We start from the raw sequence: 22,338 nt of genomic DNA, 5'->3' as shown, positions 1-22,338 counted from the left end.
GAGTGCCTACTCTGTGCTACGCACTGTCCTTTGGGATAACATCAGTAAACAAAACAGCCCGAGATCCCAGCCCAGACAACAAGTTAATTACACAGCGCATCAGACAGTGATGAGTGCGATGAAAGAAAGGAAAGGTAGATCCAGGAAAGGGGCACCAGGAATGCCAGGCAAATGACGTTTGAGTCCAGGCTAGACCAGGCCAACAGGGAGAAGGGACAGCCGATGCCCAAGGCCTGGAGCCAGGAACCCTTCTGAAGAAGAGAAGGAGGCCAGAGTGGCTGGGACGGAGGTCAAAAGAACATGGGGCTGTACTGTGAAGGCTTCTAGAGCCTAGGAAGGACTTTGGTTTTGACTCTGAGCAGGATGGGACCCGTGCAGGGTGTGGAGCAGAGGACAGACACGGCCTGACTTCAATTTCACCTGCATAGCTCTGGCTGCGAGGTGGAGAACAGACTGGAAGGGGGCAGGGGTGGAGGCAGGGAGGCCAGGCAGGGATCCAAGCGGAGGTGATGGTGGCTTCGGGCCTGGGTAGTAGCAGTGGAGGAGGTGTGGAGGGGTGGGGTGTGGGATGTGTTTTGAAGGCAATACCAACCCAACACAGTTTCCTTATGGAGTGTTATTGAGGTATGAGGGAAAGGGAGGGGTCAAGGAGGACTCCAAAGGTTGGGACCCACATTTGGTGCCTTCACAGATTTCTGTGGGCCATGGCACCGGAGCACTGGATCTCTGTGCCCTCGAAAGAAGACCCCGCCCCCGCCCCACTACCCGGCATACCTAAGAATAGAATCTGACAGAATATTCTGTGGCTGTCGATGGAAACAACACGTTACATCAGAACCCCTGTGCGCTCTGTTAATGTCGGAGGCTCATCGTGTTCAGCAAGCTCAGCGCTTTCTGCGTGCACCCATGGGTCTGCCCTGATGCCCTGCCTCTGCCCCCAAGGCTGCGGGACTGCCGCTGTGCTCCCGTGCCCCACTGCAAGGGAATCATTCAAGTGTAACAGAGAAAGTCAGAAACATAGCCCTGGATGAGGTCGTGATCCTGAACGTGAACACCACCGCCCCAGAAACCCCCTCTAGTGACCTCTGGAGACTCCCAAAGGACGCGGGAGAAAAGTGCCTCGGGAAGCACGCGCCTTGCCACAGATCACTGGGCTGGTGGGGGCAGAGCTGAGACCGGACGACACCACAGCCCATGCTGCCTCTGCTCAGGTACATCGGCCCCCCTGAGGCAGAGAGAGAGGGCAGAAGCAGAAAAGATAAAAGTACCAGACAGCACAATAAACTTCATATATTGAAAAAAAAGAAAAAAGTACCAGGCAGGTGTGAGAAACACAAGGCATGAACGGTCATCTAGTTTCTCAAAAGATGCAACGCAATGTTTAAATGATGTGAAATACCGTTTTCAAAACAACACGGAGGAGTGTATTTAACCGCACTCAGCTCGTAAAGAGCCGATGGGCGAGTGGAATGATGGTGCCCGCTGTAGCATGTTGAATGTATTGGCGACAGAGAAGCTTGGTCCAAGGAAGCCGAGAGCGAGAGAGAGGGATTCAGGTCCCTGCCTTGTCAGTTTGGGTTATTGTCCAACGGGAAATGGGCAGTCATAACCCTTGAGCTGAGACACACACCAGCCTTTACACGCTTGAAATCCCCAGCTTTCCCCCTGGAAAGGAGGGATGGAGAAGAGGAGGCCAAGCCAGGGAAGCTGTTTCGGACTCACACGAGGGAGCTGGGGAGCCATAGACAACCCTGGGAGAAGGCAGGGCTTCAGGCCCAAGAGTCACTCCTCTCCTCCCACGCCGTCTGTCTGCCCCCTGGTGGCCATGCCCCATCTCTGCAGGCCTGGCTGCCTGTCCCGAGTGGGCGACAGCCTGGCGTGAGGTGCTGTGGGGATAGAGGGGGTTGGGGCCTGCTGGGCCGGGTGAGCAGGGCCTTGCCCTCAACAGGCTCGTTAAAGCCGGAGGCAGCCCTGGAGGCTGGGGCCCGGCTGCCCTGCCTGGTCACCGTGGGAGGCTGCGAGGCCGTCGTTGGCCGGCAGGGGGTCAGGCCACCTGGGCCATCACCCCTGCCCTGAGATTTCACACGGTGCGCCCTCCTCCGCCGTCGAGGCCACCCGAGTTGGCTCCCTCCCTTCTCCCGGTGCCGAGGTCTGGGCACCGGGCCACTGCTCACCCTACGGGCAGAGTTAAACATTAGTGGCAGGTTATCAGGAAGATCAGGGGGAGGGAGACCAGGAACCTGCACTCACCAGTGTCTCTGTTGGAGCCACCAGTTTCCGCCCCAGCCGGACAATGCCCGTGGAGGAGTTTGTGGCCGGCTGGATCTCTGGTGAGACACTTTTCTCCCTTCTGTCACATCCCCTCCACCCCAGGGGTGGGTCACTTCTGGTGATTTGGGAGGAGCTGAGACCAAAGTCCTGGTGGCCCAGAAGCACCCAGAGCCAGCTATCCCGGAGCCTCCTGGCAGTTGCCTGAGGGGAGCGGAGAGGCAGCCGAGCTGCCCTCGCCTCCAGAGCCAAGGCGAGCGCTCCCCCAGACTCACCTGCGCCTGCAGACCCGCACCAGGAACCCCGCTTCCCTAGGCCCACCCTGGGGGGCTCAGAAAGGAAGTTCACCTTTGACCCCAGCAGCTGTCCTGCATTCCCCTGTGGGCCTCTGCCCTACCCAGCCGTGGGCTGCAGGCCCTGTCGCTGAGGCCTGCTGTGCTGGGGACCCAGCCCAGCTTCTGGGTGACACTTCTCTCAGAAGAAAAGAGAGGGACGTTTCGAACCTGCCTCCTGAGAAGGTTCTGCCTCCCGAAACTGCACCTGCTACACAGGGGAGATGGCCTGGGGGCCGGGACCCTCCTCCCCTGGTGTCAGCACGACTGTTCTAAGGGCTCCCAGCTCCGTACTGCTGGCTGAGGGGGCCCTGCTGGAGAGCAGGGCCCCGTCTGGATCGAGGCCACATACTCCACGGCAGTAGTGAGTGGAAGGCAAGAGGGAAGGAGTCAGGCCGGCAGCGAGGCAGGAGCACTGGAGAATCCATCCCACTGCTCCACGGTTAACTAGGCAAGACAGGCAGTGTTAGACGCTATGAGGACCTGGTGTCTGTGGTTGGCTCCTCCCTTCGGCCTGTGTCCTCCAGGTGGGGCCAGGGCTCTCTCTGATTGTCCCCATGTCCCCACGTCCCCATGCCTGCCTCACCCAGCACTTGGTGTGGAGGAGGTTGCAAAGGGGACAGCTGGAGTTTCTTTGGAGTCTGGCAGGGTAGGGCTCTGCCCCATTTTCTCCCCCCTGAATTCCCCTTCCCTCTAGGCACCTGCTTCCTCAGCATGGCGCAAGGGGCCTCACTCATACCATCTTCTTATCCCACAGGAGCTCTGGGTTTGGTCCTGGGACACCCTTTTGACACTGTAAAGGTGAGTCGAGGGGACGCACTCAAGGAATAAAGGCTATGACCTGAACCAACAGTCAGGATGCCTTGAGAGGGGGATCTTTCCTATCAGTCCTGCCCTGCTGGCATCCTGCTGGGCAGAGGGAGGAGCTGGGCTAGAGCCATCTCTGCCCATCCCTGCTGGGCTGCCCGCTCTGTCCTCCTCATCCAGGTGCGGCTACAGACCCAGACCACATACCGGGGCATCGTCGATTGTATGGTGAAGACTTACCGCCACGAGTCGGTGGGTGTCTTGCTTCTTTGGGGCTTTGGCATAGGAGGCCTCCGGGTGGCCAGCACCAGCTTTCTTGCCCCCTGGCAGGGCTCTGTCCCTGGAAGAGAGACGACCTAAGTCTGGGGCTACCCGGGACTGGGTGGTAGCTTGGTGCCCCAAGGATGGACTTGGGGCTGCCTCGACCTCCCTTCGGCAGGGCTCAGGAGTGGTTTCTAGCCAGAGGAGACCCTGCCAGAGGTGGGAGGGGAGAAAAGGAGGCCTCCCTGGCCCCCCAGCCCCTTTAGCATTTGCCACATCTTTCTACAGCTCCTGGGCTTTTTCAAGGGAATGAGCTTCCCCATTGCGAGCATAGCCATGGTCAACTCCGTCCTGTTCGGGGTCTACAGCAACACCCTGCTGGCGCTCACGGCAACCGCTCACCAGGAACGGCGGGCCCAGCCACCCAGCTACATACACGTCTTCATAGCTGGCTGCACCGGAGGGTTCGTGCAGGTGAGAGGGAGGTGTGGGGTGCGTCCACATGGGTACGGTCATGCACACGCGCACAGGTGTACGCACGCACACACATCCACACACGCGCGCATGTGGGCACAGCGAAGGTCCGTTTGCTGCTTCCCCTCCCAGCCCTCTCTGCAGACCCTGGGTCTCCCCAACGGGTACATGAGGAGCTGTGGGGGAATGGCCATCTCCTGGCCTCTGCCCGATGACCTGGCCTGGCCGAGCTGGCTGTGGCCGTCTGGACTGCAGGCTTGGAGGGGAGGGTCATGGAGAACACTGTGGGGGGGGGGGCAGAAGGCAGAGAGAGCTGGGGGTGGGGTCTGGGGAGACGGTGCTGAGGGGGCCGCATGGAGAACAGTCGATGCCCCATTCTGAGGCTGATGGGGCTTGCCCACTCCGGAGGGCTCTGCCAGCCTCAGGGCTCTGGGAAGACTTCTCCCCCAGGTGACCTCTTGCCCCGGAGAACTGACAGCGCTCCCAGAGCTCCGAGCCCAGCCCTTGTAGTCCTGGCGGGGTCCTGGCACTGCCCCAGCTCATGCCCTGCTCAGCCCCTTTGCCTGCAGCATGTGGCGGGCCGGGATCTGTGAGCCTCGTGGGGCCCCAGTCCACAGAGCTCGCTGCGAGAGGCCCAGGGCATTAATCATTAAATAGCTCTCATCATTTGGTTTTGGTCTTTGTTCTCAGCACTTAAGTATCCAGCTTTTGACTGATGGGGTGGAGGAAGATGCGGCTTCCAGGCACCAGGGGGAATCCCAGCTGGGGTTCCCAGATTGGGGGGCGTGAGCACAGAGGCGGAGGGACTCTTGCTTGGCTCCCCTCCACACCCCAGCCAGGCGCCTTCCGTCACCCCCTATTTGACATTGCCCTGACGCTCCTAACATACTTCACGGGGCAGAGAGCAAGGACAAAGGACAGAACCAGGCGGCTCGCTGGTGAATTAATGATTCATGAGACCCCCAAAGGTCCTGGCTTTTCTCCTGCCCCTTCTTGTGCAGGACACATGCCTGCATATTTCCCAAGCCCTGAGATTTGCACTCCACAAAAACAAGGAAGAGAACTGAGACCCCAGGCTAGTAGCCGGCCCAGAAAGGCCCAGCTCCTAAGTCACCCTCCCCTCCTGCTCTTTAGAAAGCAAAAGGTGGCTCAGTCGGTTAAGCATCCGACTTCAGCTCAGGTCACGATCTTGCAGTTTGTGAGTTCGAGCCCCGGGTCCGGCTCTGTGCTGACAGCTCAGAGCCTGGAGCCTGCTTTGGATTCTGTCTCCCTCTCTCTCTGCTCCTCCCCTGCTCATGCTCTGTCTCTCAATAATAAATAAATGTTAAAAATTAAAAAAAAAAAGCAGAACAGATAGCAGAACGGGGTGTTATAGGGTCACTGATGGGGACCTGGTCCAAGGACCGACTGGAACTCAGTTTCCCATCAAGCCCATGGATTCGGTTTAACAGGATCTTGGAGCAGACATTGTGTTTCAGTGTGGAGATGGGGAAGAAGAGGCAGGAAGTGACTCTGGTTAGCACAGGGCAGGGAATGACAACCTCTGATGTGCACAAAAGTTGCCTTTGGCTCAGCAAAGGCTGACCCTGTCAAACACTGTGGCAGTGTCTGCCATCCCCACTGACCCCGTGGGCACAGGTTGGGGAGTGAGGGCCCTAACCTGCCCCTGCTGGCCACCCTACCTTGGGCTCGGCCATTTCCTCACCCTCAGGAGCCCTGGACTCAGGGGCACATCGCCTGGAGGAGTCCTGAGTTTGGCTCCGCCCACAGACTCTGAAGGATGATATCAGGGTCACGCCTCAGGGGGAGGGACCCCAGCCCGCCGCCCTTCCTACAGGGGAAGAAGTAGGCAAAGTTGGCCTGTCGCCCTCTGACCATCGCCACCAGAGCCGACTTCCAGCTGCCTCTGCCATCAGCCATCTCCAGGGCTGAGGACCTGAGCTCATGTACCTTCCACGAAAGAAACAATAACCACAGAAGTCCCTCATGACGTGCTAACGTCAGCCTCACCTCAATTCTCATCTGAACTCTAACAGCTGACCTTGACCTAGTGCATCCGCGCTGATTCGCACATTGGCCCCTGCCCCCACCTTCCCCCCACATCCACCCGGAACCACCCTCAGTCCTAATACTACCCCAAATGTTCGTCCCTTCTGCCTCAGCCGGGTGATAAGATCCCCGGACCCGCAGATCGCACCATCACCCACCTTCCTTGGGACACAAGTGGTGGGTGGTTTTCAGGAGGCAGGAAAGGCTGGCCCAGCACTTGACCCCGTCAGGGGCCTCTGAGAGGTGTCCTGCAGGAGGTAGGGGAGGGAGAACCTATGAAGTGGAGTCTCCAACAGGACTGAGGTGACCTCCTTAGCCCTGGGGTGGGGGTGGGGGGTCGGCGATCAGCCCTTTGCTGTCTCACGGGCACAGACTAAATCCTTTCTTCAGACCCAATCACTGCAGGTGGGTCTCACCCTGGCTTTGGGGAGGCTAGAAACCCATCCTCAGTCTTGGGGAAACAATCCAGGTTTGTCTCTGAGCACCAAGCACCAGGCAAGTTCAATGCTGTTGTCCAGGGAGAGGGGCAGTGTTGCTCGCTGTCAGGGGTCTGATGCTACGGAAGCCGTCTGGCCCATGCCGAGCCCTGTGTGCAGAGGCTGCGAGCGGGGACGGGGCGGGGGAAGATGCAGCCCTCTCTGCTCCCTACCTTCCTCTTATTAGGATCAGCCCATTGTTCTCTGCCCGTTGTTCTTGCCCAGAGCCCCACCCAGGGTCTTCCTGCTTCCTTACGTACAGGTCTACTGCTTGGCCCCTTTTGACCTCATCAAAGTCCGGCTACAAAACCAGACGGAGCCAAGGGCGCGGCCTCCGGGAAGCCCCCCGCCCCGGTACCGGGGGCCTGTGCACTGTGCGGTCTCCATCTTCCAGGAGGAGGGGCCCCGGGGGCTGTTCCGGGGAGCCTGGGCCCTGACGCTGAGGGACACCCCCACACTGGGGATCTATTTTGTCACCTATGAGTGGCTCTGCCGCCAGTCGACGCGGGACGGCCAGGACCCCAGTAAGTGAACTGGCGTGGGGGGGGGGGGGACGGAGGGGGGGTCGGGGGAGGGGAGCTGGCCCTTGCCCGGAGGATGGGGAGGGACGCTGGGGATGGGGGGGGGCGTGCCTTGCTCCTCGGGGTCTGACACCCATCTGGGCTTCCTCTACCCCAGGCCCAGCCACGGTGCTGGTGGCAGGGGGCTTCGCAGGCATCGCCTCCTGGGCCGTAGCCACGCCCTTGGATGTGATCAAGTCCCGGCTGCAGATGGCGGGGCTGAAGCGCAGGGCGTACCGGGGGGTGCTGGACTGCATGGTAAGCAGCGCCCGGCAGGAAGGTCTGGGGGTCTTCTTCCGGGGGCTGACGATCAACAGCGCCCGCGCCTTTCCTGTCAACGCCGTCACCTTCCTCAGCTACGAATACCTCCTCCGCTCGTGGGGGTGAGTCCAGGCAGGTCAGGCCGGCCGCTCCCCAGCGAGGCCACCGCCCACCTGCCCAGCTGGGAGGCCGAGGTGAAAGCACAGGCTGGCGATCCGATTCGAGAGGCCCAGCCCTTCCCAAGGGTGAGCGGCAGTGGGGGGCAGGAGGCCCCGGGCCCTGGGCTCCGGAACACAGGCCGACTTCAGCCCCCCCAGCAGCGCTCGCCTTGAGTCTGTGAAGTCCACTCCCCGGCCCGTGGTGCTGGTGACCTTCTGGCCCCCGGCCTGGGGCTTCACCCCTTAAAGAGCTCTTAGAGGCTGCGCCCCTGGGCGCTAACCAGCCACCCCCTGGATTCCAGCAACTCGTCCTCACGGGCCCTCTTCACCTCCTTTCAAACTGCTCCCCGCATGACCCCCCTGGAGAGCAACCTTCTGTCCCCTGCTGGTCCAGGGTCCTTCAGTGGCTTCCTTTCCGGTCTGGGGGAGAGCCCCCCCCCCCCACCTCCTGGGCCCTCCCTGTCCACTAGCTTTCTTCTCCCTGGGGGCTTCCACAGCCCAGCCCCGCACTTGGAGAACAAGCTGTGCTGTTATTGGCCTTGGCCTGGAAGGCTTATTCCCTTGTGGCCAGGAGCAAACAGTTCCCGAGGGGTGGCTAAGCCCGCTCCGGGCCCAGGCCGAGCACTGTCTCTTGGAGTCTTTCCTTGCCTCCCCCTTGCCTCTTGACTGGCTGGGGGGTTTTCATACCACTCCCAACCCGCCACCTCCTAGTCCCCACCCCCACCTCGTCCCCTGATCTCTTCCACATCCCCCACAGGCCTGGATCACCGCCCTCCCTCCCCTGTGCTTTGTCGTGGTTGTTGATTTGCTTCTCAGCCTAACCCCGTTACACGGGGAGCTCCTTGAGGTCAGGGGCCAGACTTCTGATCGGTCCCCCAACTCCAACCAGCACACCCACTTCCTTGGTGCTGCACCCCCACCTTTCTACCGGGAGTTTTTGCCTGCCTGGCCCCCCTTGGGGTCGTCTCCAGGGGACCGGTGCCAGAAGTCGGGGACCACCGCCCCCAGGAGTGCTGGCCTGGCCACTCTCACGGACGGTGTTTGTTTTTCTTACCCGTCTCAGTTGCTAAGTGGGGGTTACACACTGGCCAAAGAGGGGTTCCTTGATTGGCAATGAAGCCGAGGAGAGTTTGTACCCACTAATGTCCCTATCTGGTCTGAGGTCAGCCTGGGCCCACCTTCTGGTGACCTGAGTGCCTGGGATTCTTGCCATTTACTGGGGGCTCCCAATGAAAACCATTACAACAGGGGCACCTGGCTGGCTCTGTCAGTGGAGCACGTGGCTCTCCATCTTGGAGTTGTGAGTTTGAGCCCCCCGTTGTGCAGAGACTGCTTTTAAAAAACAAAATAAAATCTTAAGACAAAACATCATTGGACGCCTGGGGTGGCTCTGTCGGTTAAGCGTCTAACTTTTGATTTCAGCTCCCCTAATGGTCTCACTGTTCGTGGGATCAAGCCCCTCGTCGGGGTCCACGTTGACAGTGCGGAGCCTGCTTGGGATGCTCTCGCTCTCCCTCTCCCTCTGCTCCTGCCCTGCTTGTGTGCCCGCTTTCTCTCTCGCAAAATAAATAAACTTTAACCCCCACCCCAAACCATCACGATATTATCACAGTTTACAGTGTTCTAGCTCTTATCACAGCCTTAGCTCAGAGAGTGTGTGTAACGTGTCCAAGGTCGCATGGCCAGTATGTCGCACCGCCTGCCCGGACACATCCAAGCCTCCAACTCCAGACCCCAGTTACTCTGCCCCGCTGTTCTACCTGGGGCCCGCGACAGCCTCCCACCAAGTTCAAACCCACCCGGGGCTGGCCTGATGGCATCAGCCCCACGTGTGCTCCTCAGAGCTCTCCTTCACTGGACGGTGGCCTGCAAACGGCAGCGGCACCCAAATAGCACCCGTCTTCTTTCAGTGTCACGGTGTGGCCGCAAGGCATGTGCCCACCGAGCCGGGCTCCATTTCCTAACCTCCCTCGCAACTCAGGGGGGCCCTGTCCCTGGGCTTTTGCCAGAGAAATGTGTCATGCCTGCAAATTGCCCATCTCTCTTCTTGCTTATTATTATTTTTTTTAATGTTTATTTTTGATAGAGACAGAGCACGAGCGGGGAAGGGGCAGAGAGAGAGAGAGGGAGACACAGAATCCGGAGCGGGCTCCAGGCTCCGAGCTGTCAGCACAGAGCCCGACGCGGGGCTTGACCTCACGGCCCGTGAGATCGTGACCTGGGCCAAAGTCACACGCTTAACCGACTGAGCCACCCAGGCGCCTTGCAAATTGCCCATCTCTTACCTTCAAGAAGATTCCTCACTGTTGGCCAGAAGTGGGGCCCCCAGAAGGCCCTGCTGAGGACGCAGGAGGCACCCTGTCGGCCCAGAACCCGGGTGCCCACGACCACCTGGGCTGCTGTGCTCTGACACGTCTTCGTTGCAATAGTCTGGCCTCACCCTTGCTGACGCAGTAGGTAGGGGTCTGCGGGTTTCCAGGGCTGATTCCAGTGTGGTCTCTGGAGCAGTGGCATCAGGTTCGAAATGCAGGATCCCGGGCCCCACCGGGGGTGGATGGAATCGGAATCTCTGAGATTGGGACCTAGGAATCCGTGTGGTGCAAAGCATTCTGGTCCCTTTTATACACGTTAAGGTTTAATGGTGTTCAGGTGCTCCTACAGGCAGAAACGTGTGTGCTGTCCTCTCGAGCTAAGGGACTTATGGGTCCAGTAGAAGGGACTTGAACTCCTAGCTCCAGTGGCCTCCCCTCCCGGCCGGGGTCAGGAAGCCTGTGTTCCTGATATGGAGAGACAGGGTCTGGCTCAGCCAGTCACCGCCCTTTCTGTGCCTCAATTGCCTCTGACATCTGGTCGGTTAGCGAGGCCCCAGCGGCTGTCCAGCACCACGTTGGTGCCAGATTTGGGGCCAGATAGGACGGTGATGGTACAGCAGTGGTTGGGGGCAGGGGTGGGGGGGGGGCAGTCGGTACATGTGAGAGAGAAGGCGGCGCTTATAAATGGGCCAGAAGGGAGCGGGAGGTCAGGGTGGCCCTCTGTAGTTTGCCATTTCGCACATTACCTGTCAGCAAGAGAATAAACTTTAAAAATCCGTTCTTGACTGGGTTTTAATTAAATCCTCTTTTGGGGTAGCAATTACACCCTTAAGCCTGCCTTTGCACCGTCTAGGCATAGGCTTGCGTTTTCCCTATCTGGTTCTTTCCCGAGGTGTCTCCGGAGGCTGGAGCTCTTCTCCTCTCCTCCCTTACAACCAGAGAGAGTGCAGGCCTCCCACGGGGCCATGTAGTCCCGGCCCGAGCTCCTGTTGCTCACATGGCAAGGGCTGCTAGCTGGACTGACAGAACAGAGCTGGAGGGAGGTTAGGGTTAAGTGTGAACACGATTAGTGAGAAAACAACACATTCCTCTTTCCGAGGCCCAGGGAAAGGACACAACAGTGTTGGAAAGGAGGGTGGAAAGACAAAGAACAGGCAGGAAGTGGCCAAGGATAATTTAAAAAAAGATTTTTTTTAATGTTTATTTATTTTTGAGATAGACACACACACACACACACACACACACACACACACACACACGGAGCACAAGTGGGGGAGGGGTAGAAATAGAGGGAGACACAGAATCCGAAGCAGCCTCCACGAGGCTCGAACCCACGAACCGCGAGATCATGACCTGACCTGAAGTCGGACACTTAACCGACTGAGCACCCAGGCGCCCCAAGACAATTTTTTTAAGTTTATTTGGCGAGAGAGAGAACGCATGCACGCACACAATCAGGAGAGGGGCAGACACGGAAGGAGAGAGAATCCCAAGCAGGCTCTGCGCTGTCTGTGCACAGCCCAAGGCAGGGCTCGAACTCACAAACCGTGAGATCATGACCTGAGCCGAAATCAAGAGTCAGATGCTCAACCGACTGAGCCGCCTAGGGATCCCCCAAGGATATTTCTAAAAGCCAAGTGTTTTTACATCAGCAGGGGCTCATAATAGTCACGTTAAATTCCGCAAGGAATTAACATATCGTCGGGGGTCATCATTACGTTTGAGGACTCGCTGAGGGGAAAGGAATCCTTAAGAACTAGGAGAGAAAATAGCAAATGCACTTGCTTTGAGCTGACAACGGGGATGGTGTCTGAGGCTTGCACATCAGGAGCTTGTAACTTGGGCGAACGTATACAGCATCTTACTGGTTTCATACTGTCAAGTGTCACGTTTATTTTCATAGCAGTGACCACAGGAGGCTAACTTATGTGGATAGTGACACGAAGACTACCTGTGTGGGTGTAGGGGGAAATGACAAACCTAAGGACGATTCTGGCTTAAATCACTTCTTCCAGACTCATGGGGATTCACTTCGTGAATGTGACTTGTTTCTGGCTTAACCGCTGTCCTGAGCTCCACGCCCACACTGCCCTCTGTCTCTGGTCACCTATCCTTGAGGATCTCAAAGGCACGTCATGGCTCCCCCCGGTCCGCTCCTGCTGCAGTGCTCTGCGGCACAGGTATGTCCTCAGGCCAGATGTCTCCAGGAGGCTCTCCTTTTCCCCTCCTCCCATATCAAAGGAGTCCCCAGCTCCTGCCAACCCTGCTTCTGAAGTTTTCTAGGACTCACTCCCTCTTTTGCCATCCTCATGCCACAGCCTTGGTCCTGTCCTGAATCTGAACAGATAACTCCGCTTTTTCAAATGCAGTTCTGATCAAGACACCCTACTCCTCTCATCCTCCTGGATGGCTTTCCATCACTCTGAGGAATCAGGGCAAGCTTCTTCTACAAACTTCAAGGCCCTCAGACATTCACCTTCTCTTGGTTCCTTAAACAACCAGATTCCCTCTGACCGCAGGACATTTGCACATGCTGTTCTCACTGCTTATGTGCCTCTCACTCATCTTTCTGTTGTCATCGCCACTTCCTTAGGGAAATTTGGTCAGCCCCTCTGTCTAGGTCAAGTTCCTTTGGCTTATGGCAGTAGTTTAGAATCACCTGGGCGGGGGGGGGGGGGCTTGAAATACATATTACTGGGTCCCATGCTGGCGTTTCTGATTCAGTAAGTTTGGGAAGAGTCCAAGAACTTGTGCTTTACTAAGTTCCTACTGATGCTGCTGGTGTGGCCCACAGTTTGAGAAGCACTAGCTTTCATGCAATCCCCACTTCGTCTGTAATCACACTTGTTTGTGTGATTCTTTTATTGTAATGTCTCTGCTCTAAGCTATGAGCTCCATGAAGCAAAGACCTTGTCTGTTTTTGTACATCATCACAACCCTAGCTGGCACACAGAGGTGCTCCATCGATGGTTTTGAACGAATGAATGAATGAATGAATGAAGAAAGAAAAAGAAAACTGATCTTCCCAACTCCCCCCTCTGGCAGACTGGTGCTCTAGACTTTACCTAGATCCCTCCTACTATAAAGCAACGAGACTCCAGATCCATTAGAACAAACAGGATCTTAAAACCCTAACCTTTCAAGAAGTAAGGGAACTTCCCAAGCGCCCCTTCAAAACAAGGAAGTAAGCGTAAACCAGCGTGTTGGAATTGGAGCTGCTAAGGGGCTCACACTAATGCTTCTCAGCATTTAGGTTAAATAACTGCATGGAACTGTCAGGGGGAACTGAACCCCAGACTCATAAATTAAGCCAAGATTCTGGAGAGGGATGCACCCTTAGTGCAAAGGTAGACCAGAAAATCTCCATCCACCAGTAAAGGGAATTTACAAAGAAACCTACCTCTCCCTCGTGGTGGACGAAAATTAAGAACAAGATCATCTCCTCTGTAAACCAGAAACCACATACCTATTCATATTGCTTCAGGTCTGGGACACCTTTCTTTCCTTCCTTTTTTTAATTCTTTTTTTTTTAATTTTTCTTAATGTTTATTTTTGAGAAACAGTATCAGCAGAGGAGGGGCAGAGAGAGAGGGAGACACAGAATCCGAAGCAGGCTCCAGGCTCCGGGCTGTCAGCACAGAGCCTGACGCAGGGCTCGGACTCACAGGCGGCAAGATCATAACCTGAGCTGAAGTCAGAAGCTTAACCAACTGAGCCACCCAGGCGCCCCAGGGACATCGTCCATGGAGAAATTAACTTATCATGGTAGGAGCGCCCTCTTGTGCCTAGCGGGAGTAACTACAAATTTTTCTGAAGAGGCGCTCTCCCAAACGAGATCTTCGGGTTTTCCAGAGATGAAAAATAAAAACAAAACAACAATTATATATATATATATAAAATTGTTGTTTTGTTTGTTTTTATTTATAAAACAATATATTTGTGTGTGTGTGTATATATATATATATATATATATATATATATATAATATATATATACGAGAAAGAAAATGAGGCCAGTAAGGTGACGGGGATGCTTGGAGAAGAAAGGGCTTCAGGAAGTTAGAAGTATACAACAGAAGTTAGCGTCCCGGGAGCTTTCCTTAATACACTGAGGATTGTGGGGCGCCTGGGTGGCTCAGTTGGTTGAGCGTCTGACTTCGGCTCAGGTCGTGATCTCGCAGTCCATGGGTTCAAGCCCTGAGCCGGACTCTGTGCTGACAGCTCAGAGCCTGGAGCCTGCTTCGGATTCTGTCTCCCTCTCTCTCTGCCCCTCCCCCACTCAGGCTCTGTCTCTCTCACTCTCAAAAATGAATAAATGTTAAAAAGAACACTGAGGATTGTATATATATATATATGTATATATATATATATAAATTGTATATATATATATAAAGTATATATATATACAATTACATATATATTATATATAATTATAATTATAATATTATATAATAATATTACTCCCACGACCAGAAATTAATAGACACACAAAGAAAAAATCCCCCATGAGTTAAAGCATCAATAGAAATAAAAAGCAAAAATTAACCCCCTCCCCAAGGATTTCAGATATTAAATGTCTCAGATACAGAATACAAAAGAGCCATTCATGAATTTTTTAAATGTATAAAAGAATTATAAGAAACAAGAGACTATAAGAGTGATTATTTATATTTGGAAAAAAAAAAACAACCCAAAAACCAAAAGAACAGTCGTGGCTGAAGCGAGCTGGGAGGGTAGGTGGGGGGAAGTTACTCAGAGTGCAAGGTAGAGACAGAAGGCGGGGGGTCGGTCTTTCTGCTTGTGGGCTTCCTACATCCCGTTCATCATCTTCTCACACCGACGGTGAGGGTGAATAGAATAGTGATGAGAGAGGGGCGCCTGGGTGGCTCAGCTGGTTAAGCCTCTGTCCCTTGCTCTCGGCTCAGGTCATGACATCACGGTTCGCGAGATCGAGCCCCACATGGGGCTCGCTGCTCACAGCATGGAGTCTGCTTGGGATTCTCTCTGCCTCTTCCTCTCTCTCTGCCTCAAATAAATAAATATTTTTAAAAAGAATAGTAATGACAGCAGCAACAACCAACACAGACCTGGTGCTGGGAGTAGCGCCCGGTAAGCAGCTCTTGATAGATGCTGATTCATGTAACCCCCATGACTGACCTGTACTGTAGGTCACTTCCTATTTCTCCCCCTGGCTTGAGCACCTTAGAAACAGGGTCTGTGTCTTTTTTTTTTTTTTAAGTCTATTTATTTATTTTGAGAGAGAGAGAGAGAGAAACTGCACGCAAGCAAGCAGGGGAGGGGCAGAGCGCAAGGGAGAGAGAATCCCAAGCAGGCTCTGCGATCGAGCTCCAACACGGGGCTCAAACTCACCAACCGTGAGATCATGACCCGAGCTGAAGTCAAGAGTCAGACGCTTAACCGACTGAGCCCCCCAGGCGCCCCAGGGACTGTGTCTTGTTCGTCTTTGCTGCCCTGGAGTTTCGAATGCCTTCGGAACATAGAGGGTGTGCATTACAAGCTTGTAAATAACCTGGAACAAGGCACGTACTTTCTCCGTCCTGCCCTCGCTGTGCCCATGGTGATTCCTGCCCGGCTGGGTGGTACCGCCCGGCCTTGGTAAAAGACCCAGCGCTGTCGGGAACAGCAGCTGTCCTCTGCTTCCTCTCCCTTCGTACTTGCGCCCCACCAATGAGATAGTTTCTTGACTTCCCCGGTTTCCACTTTTGCTCCCCAGCTCCCCGTATGTTTTTCACACAGTGACCAGAATTCGATTTACTAAAACATAAAACACTGTGTTCCTCTGTTGTCCAAGTCGGGCGCCCACCAAAAACGGCCCCGAACTACCTGTCTCACTTGAGATCAATGTAAATGCCGCGGCCCGAAGGCCCCTGCCCTCCTCCCGACCCTCCTCGCCTTCTTGCAGGCCTCCCTCCCCACCCCCCCCCCACTCCCCACCTTCATCCACAGGACAGTTTTCTGTTTCCTGAACCTGTCAAGCTGCTTCTGACCTTAGATGTTTGTACCTGCTGTTCCCTTCGCAGGGCACACTTCCTTGGGAAGTAAAAGTGCTCCCTTCTCATTCACGACTCAGCCCAAAAACGATTTCCCTGACTCCCCTCTCCCTGTCCCTCTCAATGACATTATTTCATTTTCATCCTCGCACTCATTGCTACCTAAAATGACTGTGTTTATGTGTTTACTTGTCTCTTCTTTATCTCCCTCTACCAGAATGTAAGGGCTTTGAGAGGAGGGATCCTTTTTCTGCACAAGCGCCAGGTCCTGGAACAAGGCCTGACCCACAGGCAAAGAGGTCAGTAAATACTGCTTGAATGAGCCAACAAAGTCAACTGCAAACAGGCGAAGCCTGACATAGGATCACAACGCAGGAAAGGAAGGGGTTCTTTGTGGCTTTAAATGAAAAGCTCTTGGGGCGCCTGGGTGGCTCAGCCAGCTGGGTGTCTTGGCTCTTGATTTCGGCTCAGGTCATGATCCCAGGGCTGTGGGATCAAGCCCCATATCGGGCTCTACCCGAAGCATGGAGCTTGTCTGAAATTCTCTCTCCCTTTCCCTCTGCCTCTCTCTCTCTCTCTCTCAAATTAAAAAATCAAGCAATCAATCAAGCTCTGGGAAGAAGTCAGCAATATGGCTGTTACTAGTGTGCCTGCTCCAACAGGAATATGGCACCAAGAACAGACAGCTAATGTGTCCCCCTCCTCGTTGCTTTGGGCAGGTCTTTAGAGACCGTCTCCTCTTGGTGTTAACGTTTAACAAGAGATACGTCAGAACTGGGAAGACCTCAGAAAACGGACAAGTGAAATTAACACAGGTGGGAAAACTAGAACCGGCGAGGAAAGCCTCCAGGACCGGGGATCTAGAAGACCAGCGGGGGGCCTCAGCACTGTTTAAAAACGGATGGTCATCGGGGCGCCTGGGTGGCTCAGTCGGTTAAGCGTCCGACTTTGGCTCAGGTCACGATCTCACTGTCCGTGAGTTCAAGCCCCGCGTCGGGCTCTGGGCTGACTGCTCAGAGCCTGGAGCCTGTTTCAGATTCTGTGTCTCCCTCTCTCTCTGACCCTCCCCCGTTCATGCTTTGTCTCTCTCTGTCTCAAAAATAAATAAGCGTTAAAAAAAAAAAAAAAACGGATGGTCATCGCTGAACTGCCAGGTGATCAGACGGTCAGTTAGGATAATGAGCCAAACTGAAGGTGGTGCTTGAACAGCAGAAGAGGAAAAAGGGCCACCTCCCCAGTTCCCCAACGAAACAGTGCCGGGTGAGGATCAGATGACAGAGCAGATGGGGGGGCGGGGACTGTCAGGAACCCCGAGTAAAAGGCGCCTGTCTCTTTACGGACCACAGAAGGGAGAGGCAGAAAGGCAAGGAGTGAAAGGTACTTCATGAGCGGCACCTGCGTGGCTCAGTGGGTCGGGCGTCTGACTTCGGCTCAGGTCATCATCGCTCAGCTCGAGGGTTCGAGCCCCACGTCGGGCTCTGTGCTGGCAGCTCAGAGCCTGGAGCCTGCTTCCCATTCTGTGTCTCCCTCTCTTCCAGCCCTCTCCTGCTCACGCTCTGTCTCTCTCTCCTTCAAAAGTAAATAAGCATTAAAAAAAAATTAAAAAAAAAACAAAAAAAAGAAAGGTACTTCATCAAAGTCGACAAAGTGCCGCAGCCACGCCCCCAGTGAGGGGGAGCCTGGGCCAGGCGTGCAGGGGGGCGTGAGCGTGGCTGCCCTGGGCGCCGTGTCCTGGACCGCAGCACCCCCCAGAAAACTGTGCCGTGCTGGCTTGTGATGGTCGAGTGCCTTTTCGGCCGCAGTAGGATTTGGGCCTGAGCTGGACGCCTCACCAGCCAGGGTCCGTCTGTGTCCATAGCCCATGTCCTTTCCAGGTCAATCCATCCTCTTCAGATCCTACTCCCCGATCTGGCTCAGGCTGCCCACCTCTCACCTGGACCCACGTCTCCACGTCTCAGTTATTCTAAATTGTTAACAAATATTTATTCATTTTTCAGAGAGACAGAGAGAGCACAAGTGGGGGAGGGGCAGAGAGAGAGGGAGACACAGAAGCCGAAGCAGGCCCCGGGCTCTGAGCCGTCAGCACAGAGCCCGACGTGGGGCTCGAACTCCCGAACTGCGAGATCATGACCTGAGCTGAAGTCGGACGCTTAACCGACTGAGCCACCCGGGCGCCCCATGGATCCCACGAATGACCTGTCCTCACCCTGAGACCCCTTGGGGTGCCCCACCAGCTTGTGTGGTGGGCTGAAGACCCCTCCTGCTCCCCACACCTCCCCCTGCGCTCTAGAGGGACCGCCTGCCTCTGCTCACCACCTGGGACCCCCTCCTTCCCGGCAGGCCTCCATGCTTGCCTCCCCTTGGCCTGGATTGTCCTTCCCGCTCCCCCCCTCCAGGAGTCTCCCCAGGCTCCTGGGGGCCACAGCACTTTGCACAAGCCCGTGGGACGGCCTTTAGTCACACCGCTCTGTCACTGTCTGTGAGGCCCTGCCCGGCAGGGAGGCCAGTTTTGCAAGCTCACCACACAGGAGGCTTGCTGAAGAGATGTTGTGAAATGATCAAAGGAACGGATGGCGATTCCAAGTTCTGGCTCCGTGGGGTGTCCCTAGACTGTCCCTAGCCACCCCTCCCCCCCGTTCCTAATGCCACGATCTGAGAGCAAAGTCATCAGAGCAGCAGAATGTCCTGGGACGATACTCGGGATCTGTCTGTCGGCAGGTAAGGGGTCCCCATTCCCGGGCAGTCCTTCCCGCTGGAGTTCTGGAAGACGGGGCTGCTGCTGGTCACGTGCAGCCACAGCGGCCAAGCCCGGACGGCGGCGTCGCGGCCAGCCTCCGCAATCAATTTTAAAAACCTGAGTTGAAAGTTTTCGCCCCTTTTCCATGAAAACGACACCCCGACCTCTCTTCTGATTAAAAAACTTTATTTCCAGAAGCAGAACTGTTTCCGACACAGAGTCCCAGGGATCGGCCTGTCCGTAAAGCCTCAATTCTTCCTTCCCAGGTCCCGGCCTCCCTGGAGGTTGAGAAACGACACGCTAGCCTCACACCCCGCCCCGCGCGCCCCATCTTCAGAACCCTCTTCCGGAGGCTGGGGCGACCTTCTCTCCGGCCTTCGACTCGGTCTCCACCGCTTGTCTCCCTTCCACACCTCTCCCGAAGCTCCATTTCCACGGGAAAGAGCCCAGCCTCCAGCCCGCCTTCCTAGCGAGGGCGTTTCCATGGGAAACAGGAGGGGGGGGGGCCCGGCCAGCAGCAAGGGGGGGGCCCCTCACGAGCCGCAGAGACGCTCCACCTCCTCCTCGCAGGCGTAGAATTTTTCAAAGAGCTCAGGGGAGGTGCCGTTGCACTCCAGCCACCTCCTCAGCGTGCCCAGTGCCCGGAGGGCGTCGGCTTTGGTGGGCAGGGGCCCGAGGCCGTCCTCTCCGGCCCCCGCCTCGTCCTCAGTGCCCGTCTCCTCCTTGCACCCCCCGGACGCGGGCTCCTCACCCTCCAGGTCCACAAAGCGGGAAAACTCCTCGAGGCTCAGCCCGCCGGGGACCGGCGGCATCTCGGAGGCTTGGTCGGGGGACGGGGACATCTTGCAGGGAGCCAGCCCTTCCCGGACGAAGCTGCTCCCGATGAGCTGGGGGGGCACCTTGGCCCAGGCGGCCGCCGCCATGTGCAGCGCGTCCAGCACGGTGATGCCCGCCGCGGCCTCGGCCAGCGAGGCGCCGGCCCTCTTGCTCCGGACGGCAGCCAGCTTGCCCAGCAGGCGGTGCCGGTAGTGGGTCCTGAAGGCCCGGACCACGGAGCCGGGCAGCGAAGGCGTGCTGCCGTCGGCGGCCAGAGGCAGGAGCCGCACGTGGCGGAGCCCGGGCCGGCCGGCCAACCCCTCCGCCACCCGGGCGGCCAGCAGCAGGGTCACCTGTCGGCCTTGCCGCGCCATGTCCCTGTCAAACTGGGCCAGCCACTCTGACCAGGGGACGCCCAGGTCGGGGTGGTAGGAGGCCGGCAGAGCCGCACCGCTGACCCCGAAGAGGCACGTTGGCGCGGCCCGGAGCCCGCTGACCCACACGCGCCGCTTCTCGGTGCCTCTGCTGTTGGCGCACAGCAGCACCTGCACCCGGTCGCGCGCGCCCCCTCTGCCGGGCACTGCCCGGTACAGCAGAGGCACTTCGGCGCAGCCGAAAACGTCCTCGGGGGAGAAGTCCTTGAGCGAAAGAGGAGGCTGGGCCTGGGACGTGGGGCCCGGGGGAGGTGGCTCGGGGGGGAACGGAGGCGCCAGTACGTGCCGGGCCCCGAAGCCCACATTGTTGCGGCGTTTCCAGCGGACCAGCCAGCCAATGCTGGGGACGAAATCCTGGCCCATGATGTCGGCCAGCTCCTTGGCTTTGTGGAGCAGCATGGGCCCCGTCACGTCCCAGGCCTTGGCCCGGGCGATGTGGTACCAGCAGAGCAGGGCCTCGTCAATCCCGCTGTACTTGGACTCCCGCTTGCGCTTGCGCTCCCGGTTGGCCGTGCCGCTGCACCAGTCCGCCAGCAGCTTCTCCTTATTCTTGCAGATGCGTGAGATCTGGGGCTGGGAGACCTGGAAGCGCCGGGCCACCTCCGACTGGGACATCTTGGACTCATCCAGCAGTTCCAGCACCTGGATCTTCTCGGCCAGGGACAGGGCGTGCAGCTTCTTCTTGCTGGTCAGCTCCATGGCTTCTCCACGGCACCTGTCGGGGGAGGAAACAGTGAGCGGGGGTACAGCCGGCTGAGGCCAGGAGGATGGGAGAGGAGCACAGGCAGGAAAAGAGGATGGATGAGGACGGGGAAATCGGCTGGTGTAGGGGAGACCCCGGGGAAGACTGGGCCAGCTGGGAGAGGGTGAGGGGGTACACTGGGTAGGTGTTCAGAGGGCTGGGCTGGAAGGAAGGGGGTGGCTAGGCTGAGGGAACCGTGGGCTGGGCACAGATCAGGAGGGATGGCAGAACAGAAGCGGGGAGGGGGTGGCTCACTGGTTAGACGGAGGAGTCTGGGCTAGAGTTTCGGGGAGAAGGATGGATAGAGCCAAGGGGACAGCTGCAGAGACAACAAAGGAGCATGGATGGGGGAGGACATGGGGCTGGGGCTGAGTGGGGCAGGTGTAGGGGACAATCAGGGCTGGGGGCAGGAGTCCCTGGGAGGGGGAGAGGGATGATGGACTGGGCTGGATGTTGGGAAGGGGGGGGGGTTCGGGGAGAAGGAGGGGGCAGAGTGGATGAACAGAGTTGAGGTGACAAGTGTACAGACGACAAAGAGGGACGGATGGGAGCAGAAGGAACCAGGCTAATTTGGTGCTGGGTCCTGAGGAGGTAAGACTGCGGGGGGGGGGGCGGGGGGGGGGGACGGGGGGCGGGCGGGCCTGGAGAGGCAGTGCGAGCGCAAGGCCCAGAAGGCAGGTGCACAGGCGACAAACAGCAAGAGGGGTGAGGAGGCCGCAGGCAGCCAGAGGGACGAGGTGTCCCCAGAGGGGAGGGTGGTGGCCTGGGAGGGGGACTAGGGCGCGGACCCGAGCGCCTGGGACCGAGGCAGGCCAGGAGCCGGGCTCCGCCACCTGGCCGACCTCTCTCCACCTCGACGCGGGGTCCTTCGGCGGGGCGTACCCAGGCGCCCGCCCGCCCGGCCTCCCTGCCTCCCTGTCTCCCGCTCCGCACCCACCTCAGGCGCTCGTCCCGCGGCTCCCGCCCCTGCCCCGGCTAGGCTCGGCTCCCGAGCCCCCTGTCCGGGCGCCGACGGGAGAGCAAGGGAGGGACGGGCGCCACGACCCGAAGGGCGGAGTGGGCCGAGGGGCTGCGCGGGTGGCGGGCGGCGGGCGCGCGCACAGCAGGGCCCCGTGCGCGCCGCCCGCGCCGGGCTCTCCCCCGGCTGGGAAGACCGCGGTGCAGCCGCTCAGCTCCCACCCGCCGCAGCTCCGCCCAGGCCCAATCAGATTGGCCCTCAATGACGTTCAGTCCCTCCCCCAGCTAAGTCTCATTGGACGTCGGGGAAGTGGCGGGGCCCTCCTGGGGGCGGGGCTTCCAGCGCGAGGGGCTATGAGGCGGAGTCAAGACCCCGCGGGAGTCCCGGAGGCGCCGCCAGCCTCTGGGGCCTGACGAGCGTCTGGGCAGCGTGGGCACGGGAGAGAAGGCTTGGCGTCTCAAGGCCCTCCTGACCTTGACCTAGGCAGTCTCAGCTTTTCTCATCTACCAAATAGGGCTGACACCCCTCACGGATTGGTTGTGAGAAAAATGGATGAAAGCTTTAAGCCACACAAAAGCTGTTACCATGGACAGCGCTGGTCTCACGTCGATCTGTCCAGGTAGCGGTGACTACTTGCCTGGGGCCAGTTCTGATTTAGGGCGAAAAAGGACTAATTTTTCTTG

General features: G+C 57.5%; 2 protein-coding genes across 3 annotated transcripts; one reads left to right on the top strand and one right to left on the bottom strand.

Annotated features, from left to right (window-relative positions):
* Positions 1-1,808: 1,808 nt before the first annotated feature.
* SLC25A45 (solute carrier family 25 member 45) lies at positions 1,809-16,228 on the top strand. Of its 2 annotated transcripts, XR_006208286.1 has the most exons (8): positions 1,809-2,330; positions 3,358-3,401; positions 3,588-3,659; positions 3,957-4,142; positions 6,930-7,191; positions 7,346-7,485; positions 11,974-12,138; positions 16,186-16,228. XR_006208286.1 is itself a non-coding variant. In XM_042958312.1 (6 exons), exons 1-6 carry the CDS (start codon positions 2,294-2,296, stop codon positions 7,612-7,614), a joined length of 870 nt encoding a protein of 289 aa, XP_042814246.1. In that variant the 5' UTR covers positions 1,809-2,293. The 2 variants fall into 2 exon arrangements, 1 of the variants encoding a protein (XP_042814246.1); XM_042958312.1 differs by lacking the exons at positions 11,974-12,138; positions 16,186-16,228 and having other exon boundaries at positions 7,346-7,614.
* A 2,690-nt stretch (positions 16,229-18,918) lies between these two features.
* On the bottom strand, positions 18,919-20,654 carry TIGD3 (tigger transposable element derived 3). The gene has a single exon (XM_042958336.1). It carries the CDS (start codon positions 20,652-20,654, stop codon positions 19,239-19,241), a length of 1,416 nt encoding a protein of 471 aa, XP_042814270.1. The 3' UTR covers positions 18,919-19,238.
* Between the last annotated feature and the right edge of the window lie 1,684 nt (positions 20,655-22,338).

The sequence above is a fragment of the Panthera tigris genome, chromosome D1 (genome assembly GCF_018350195.1).
Source record: "Panthera tigris isolate Pti1 chromosome D1, P.tigris_Pti1_mat1.1, whole genome shotgun sequence".
NCBI lineage: Eukaryota > Metazoa > Chordata > Mammalia > Carnivora > Felidae > Panthera > Panthera tigris.
The sequence above is the reverse complement of the archived record's forward strand: the minus strand, read 5'-3'. Positions and strand labels throughout refer to the sequence as shown.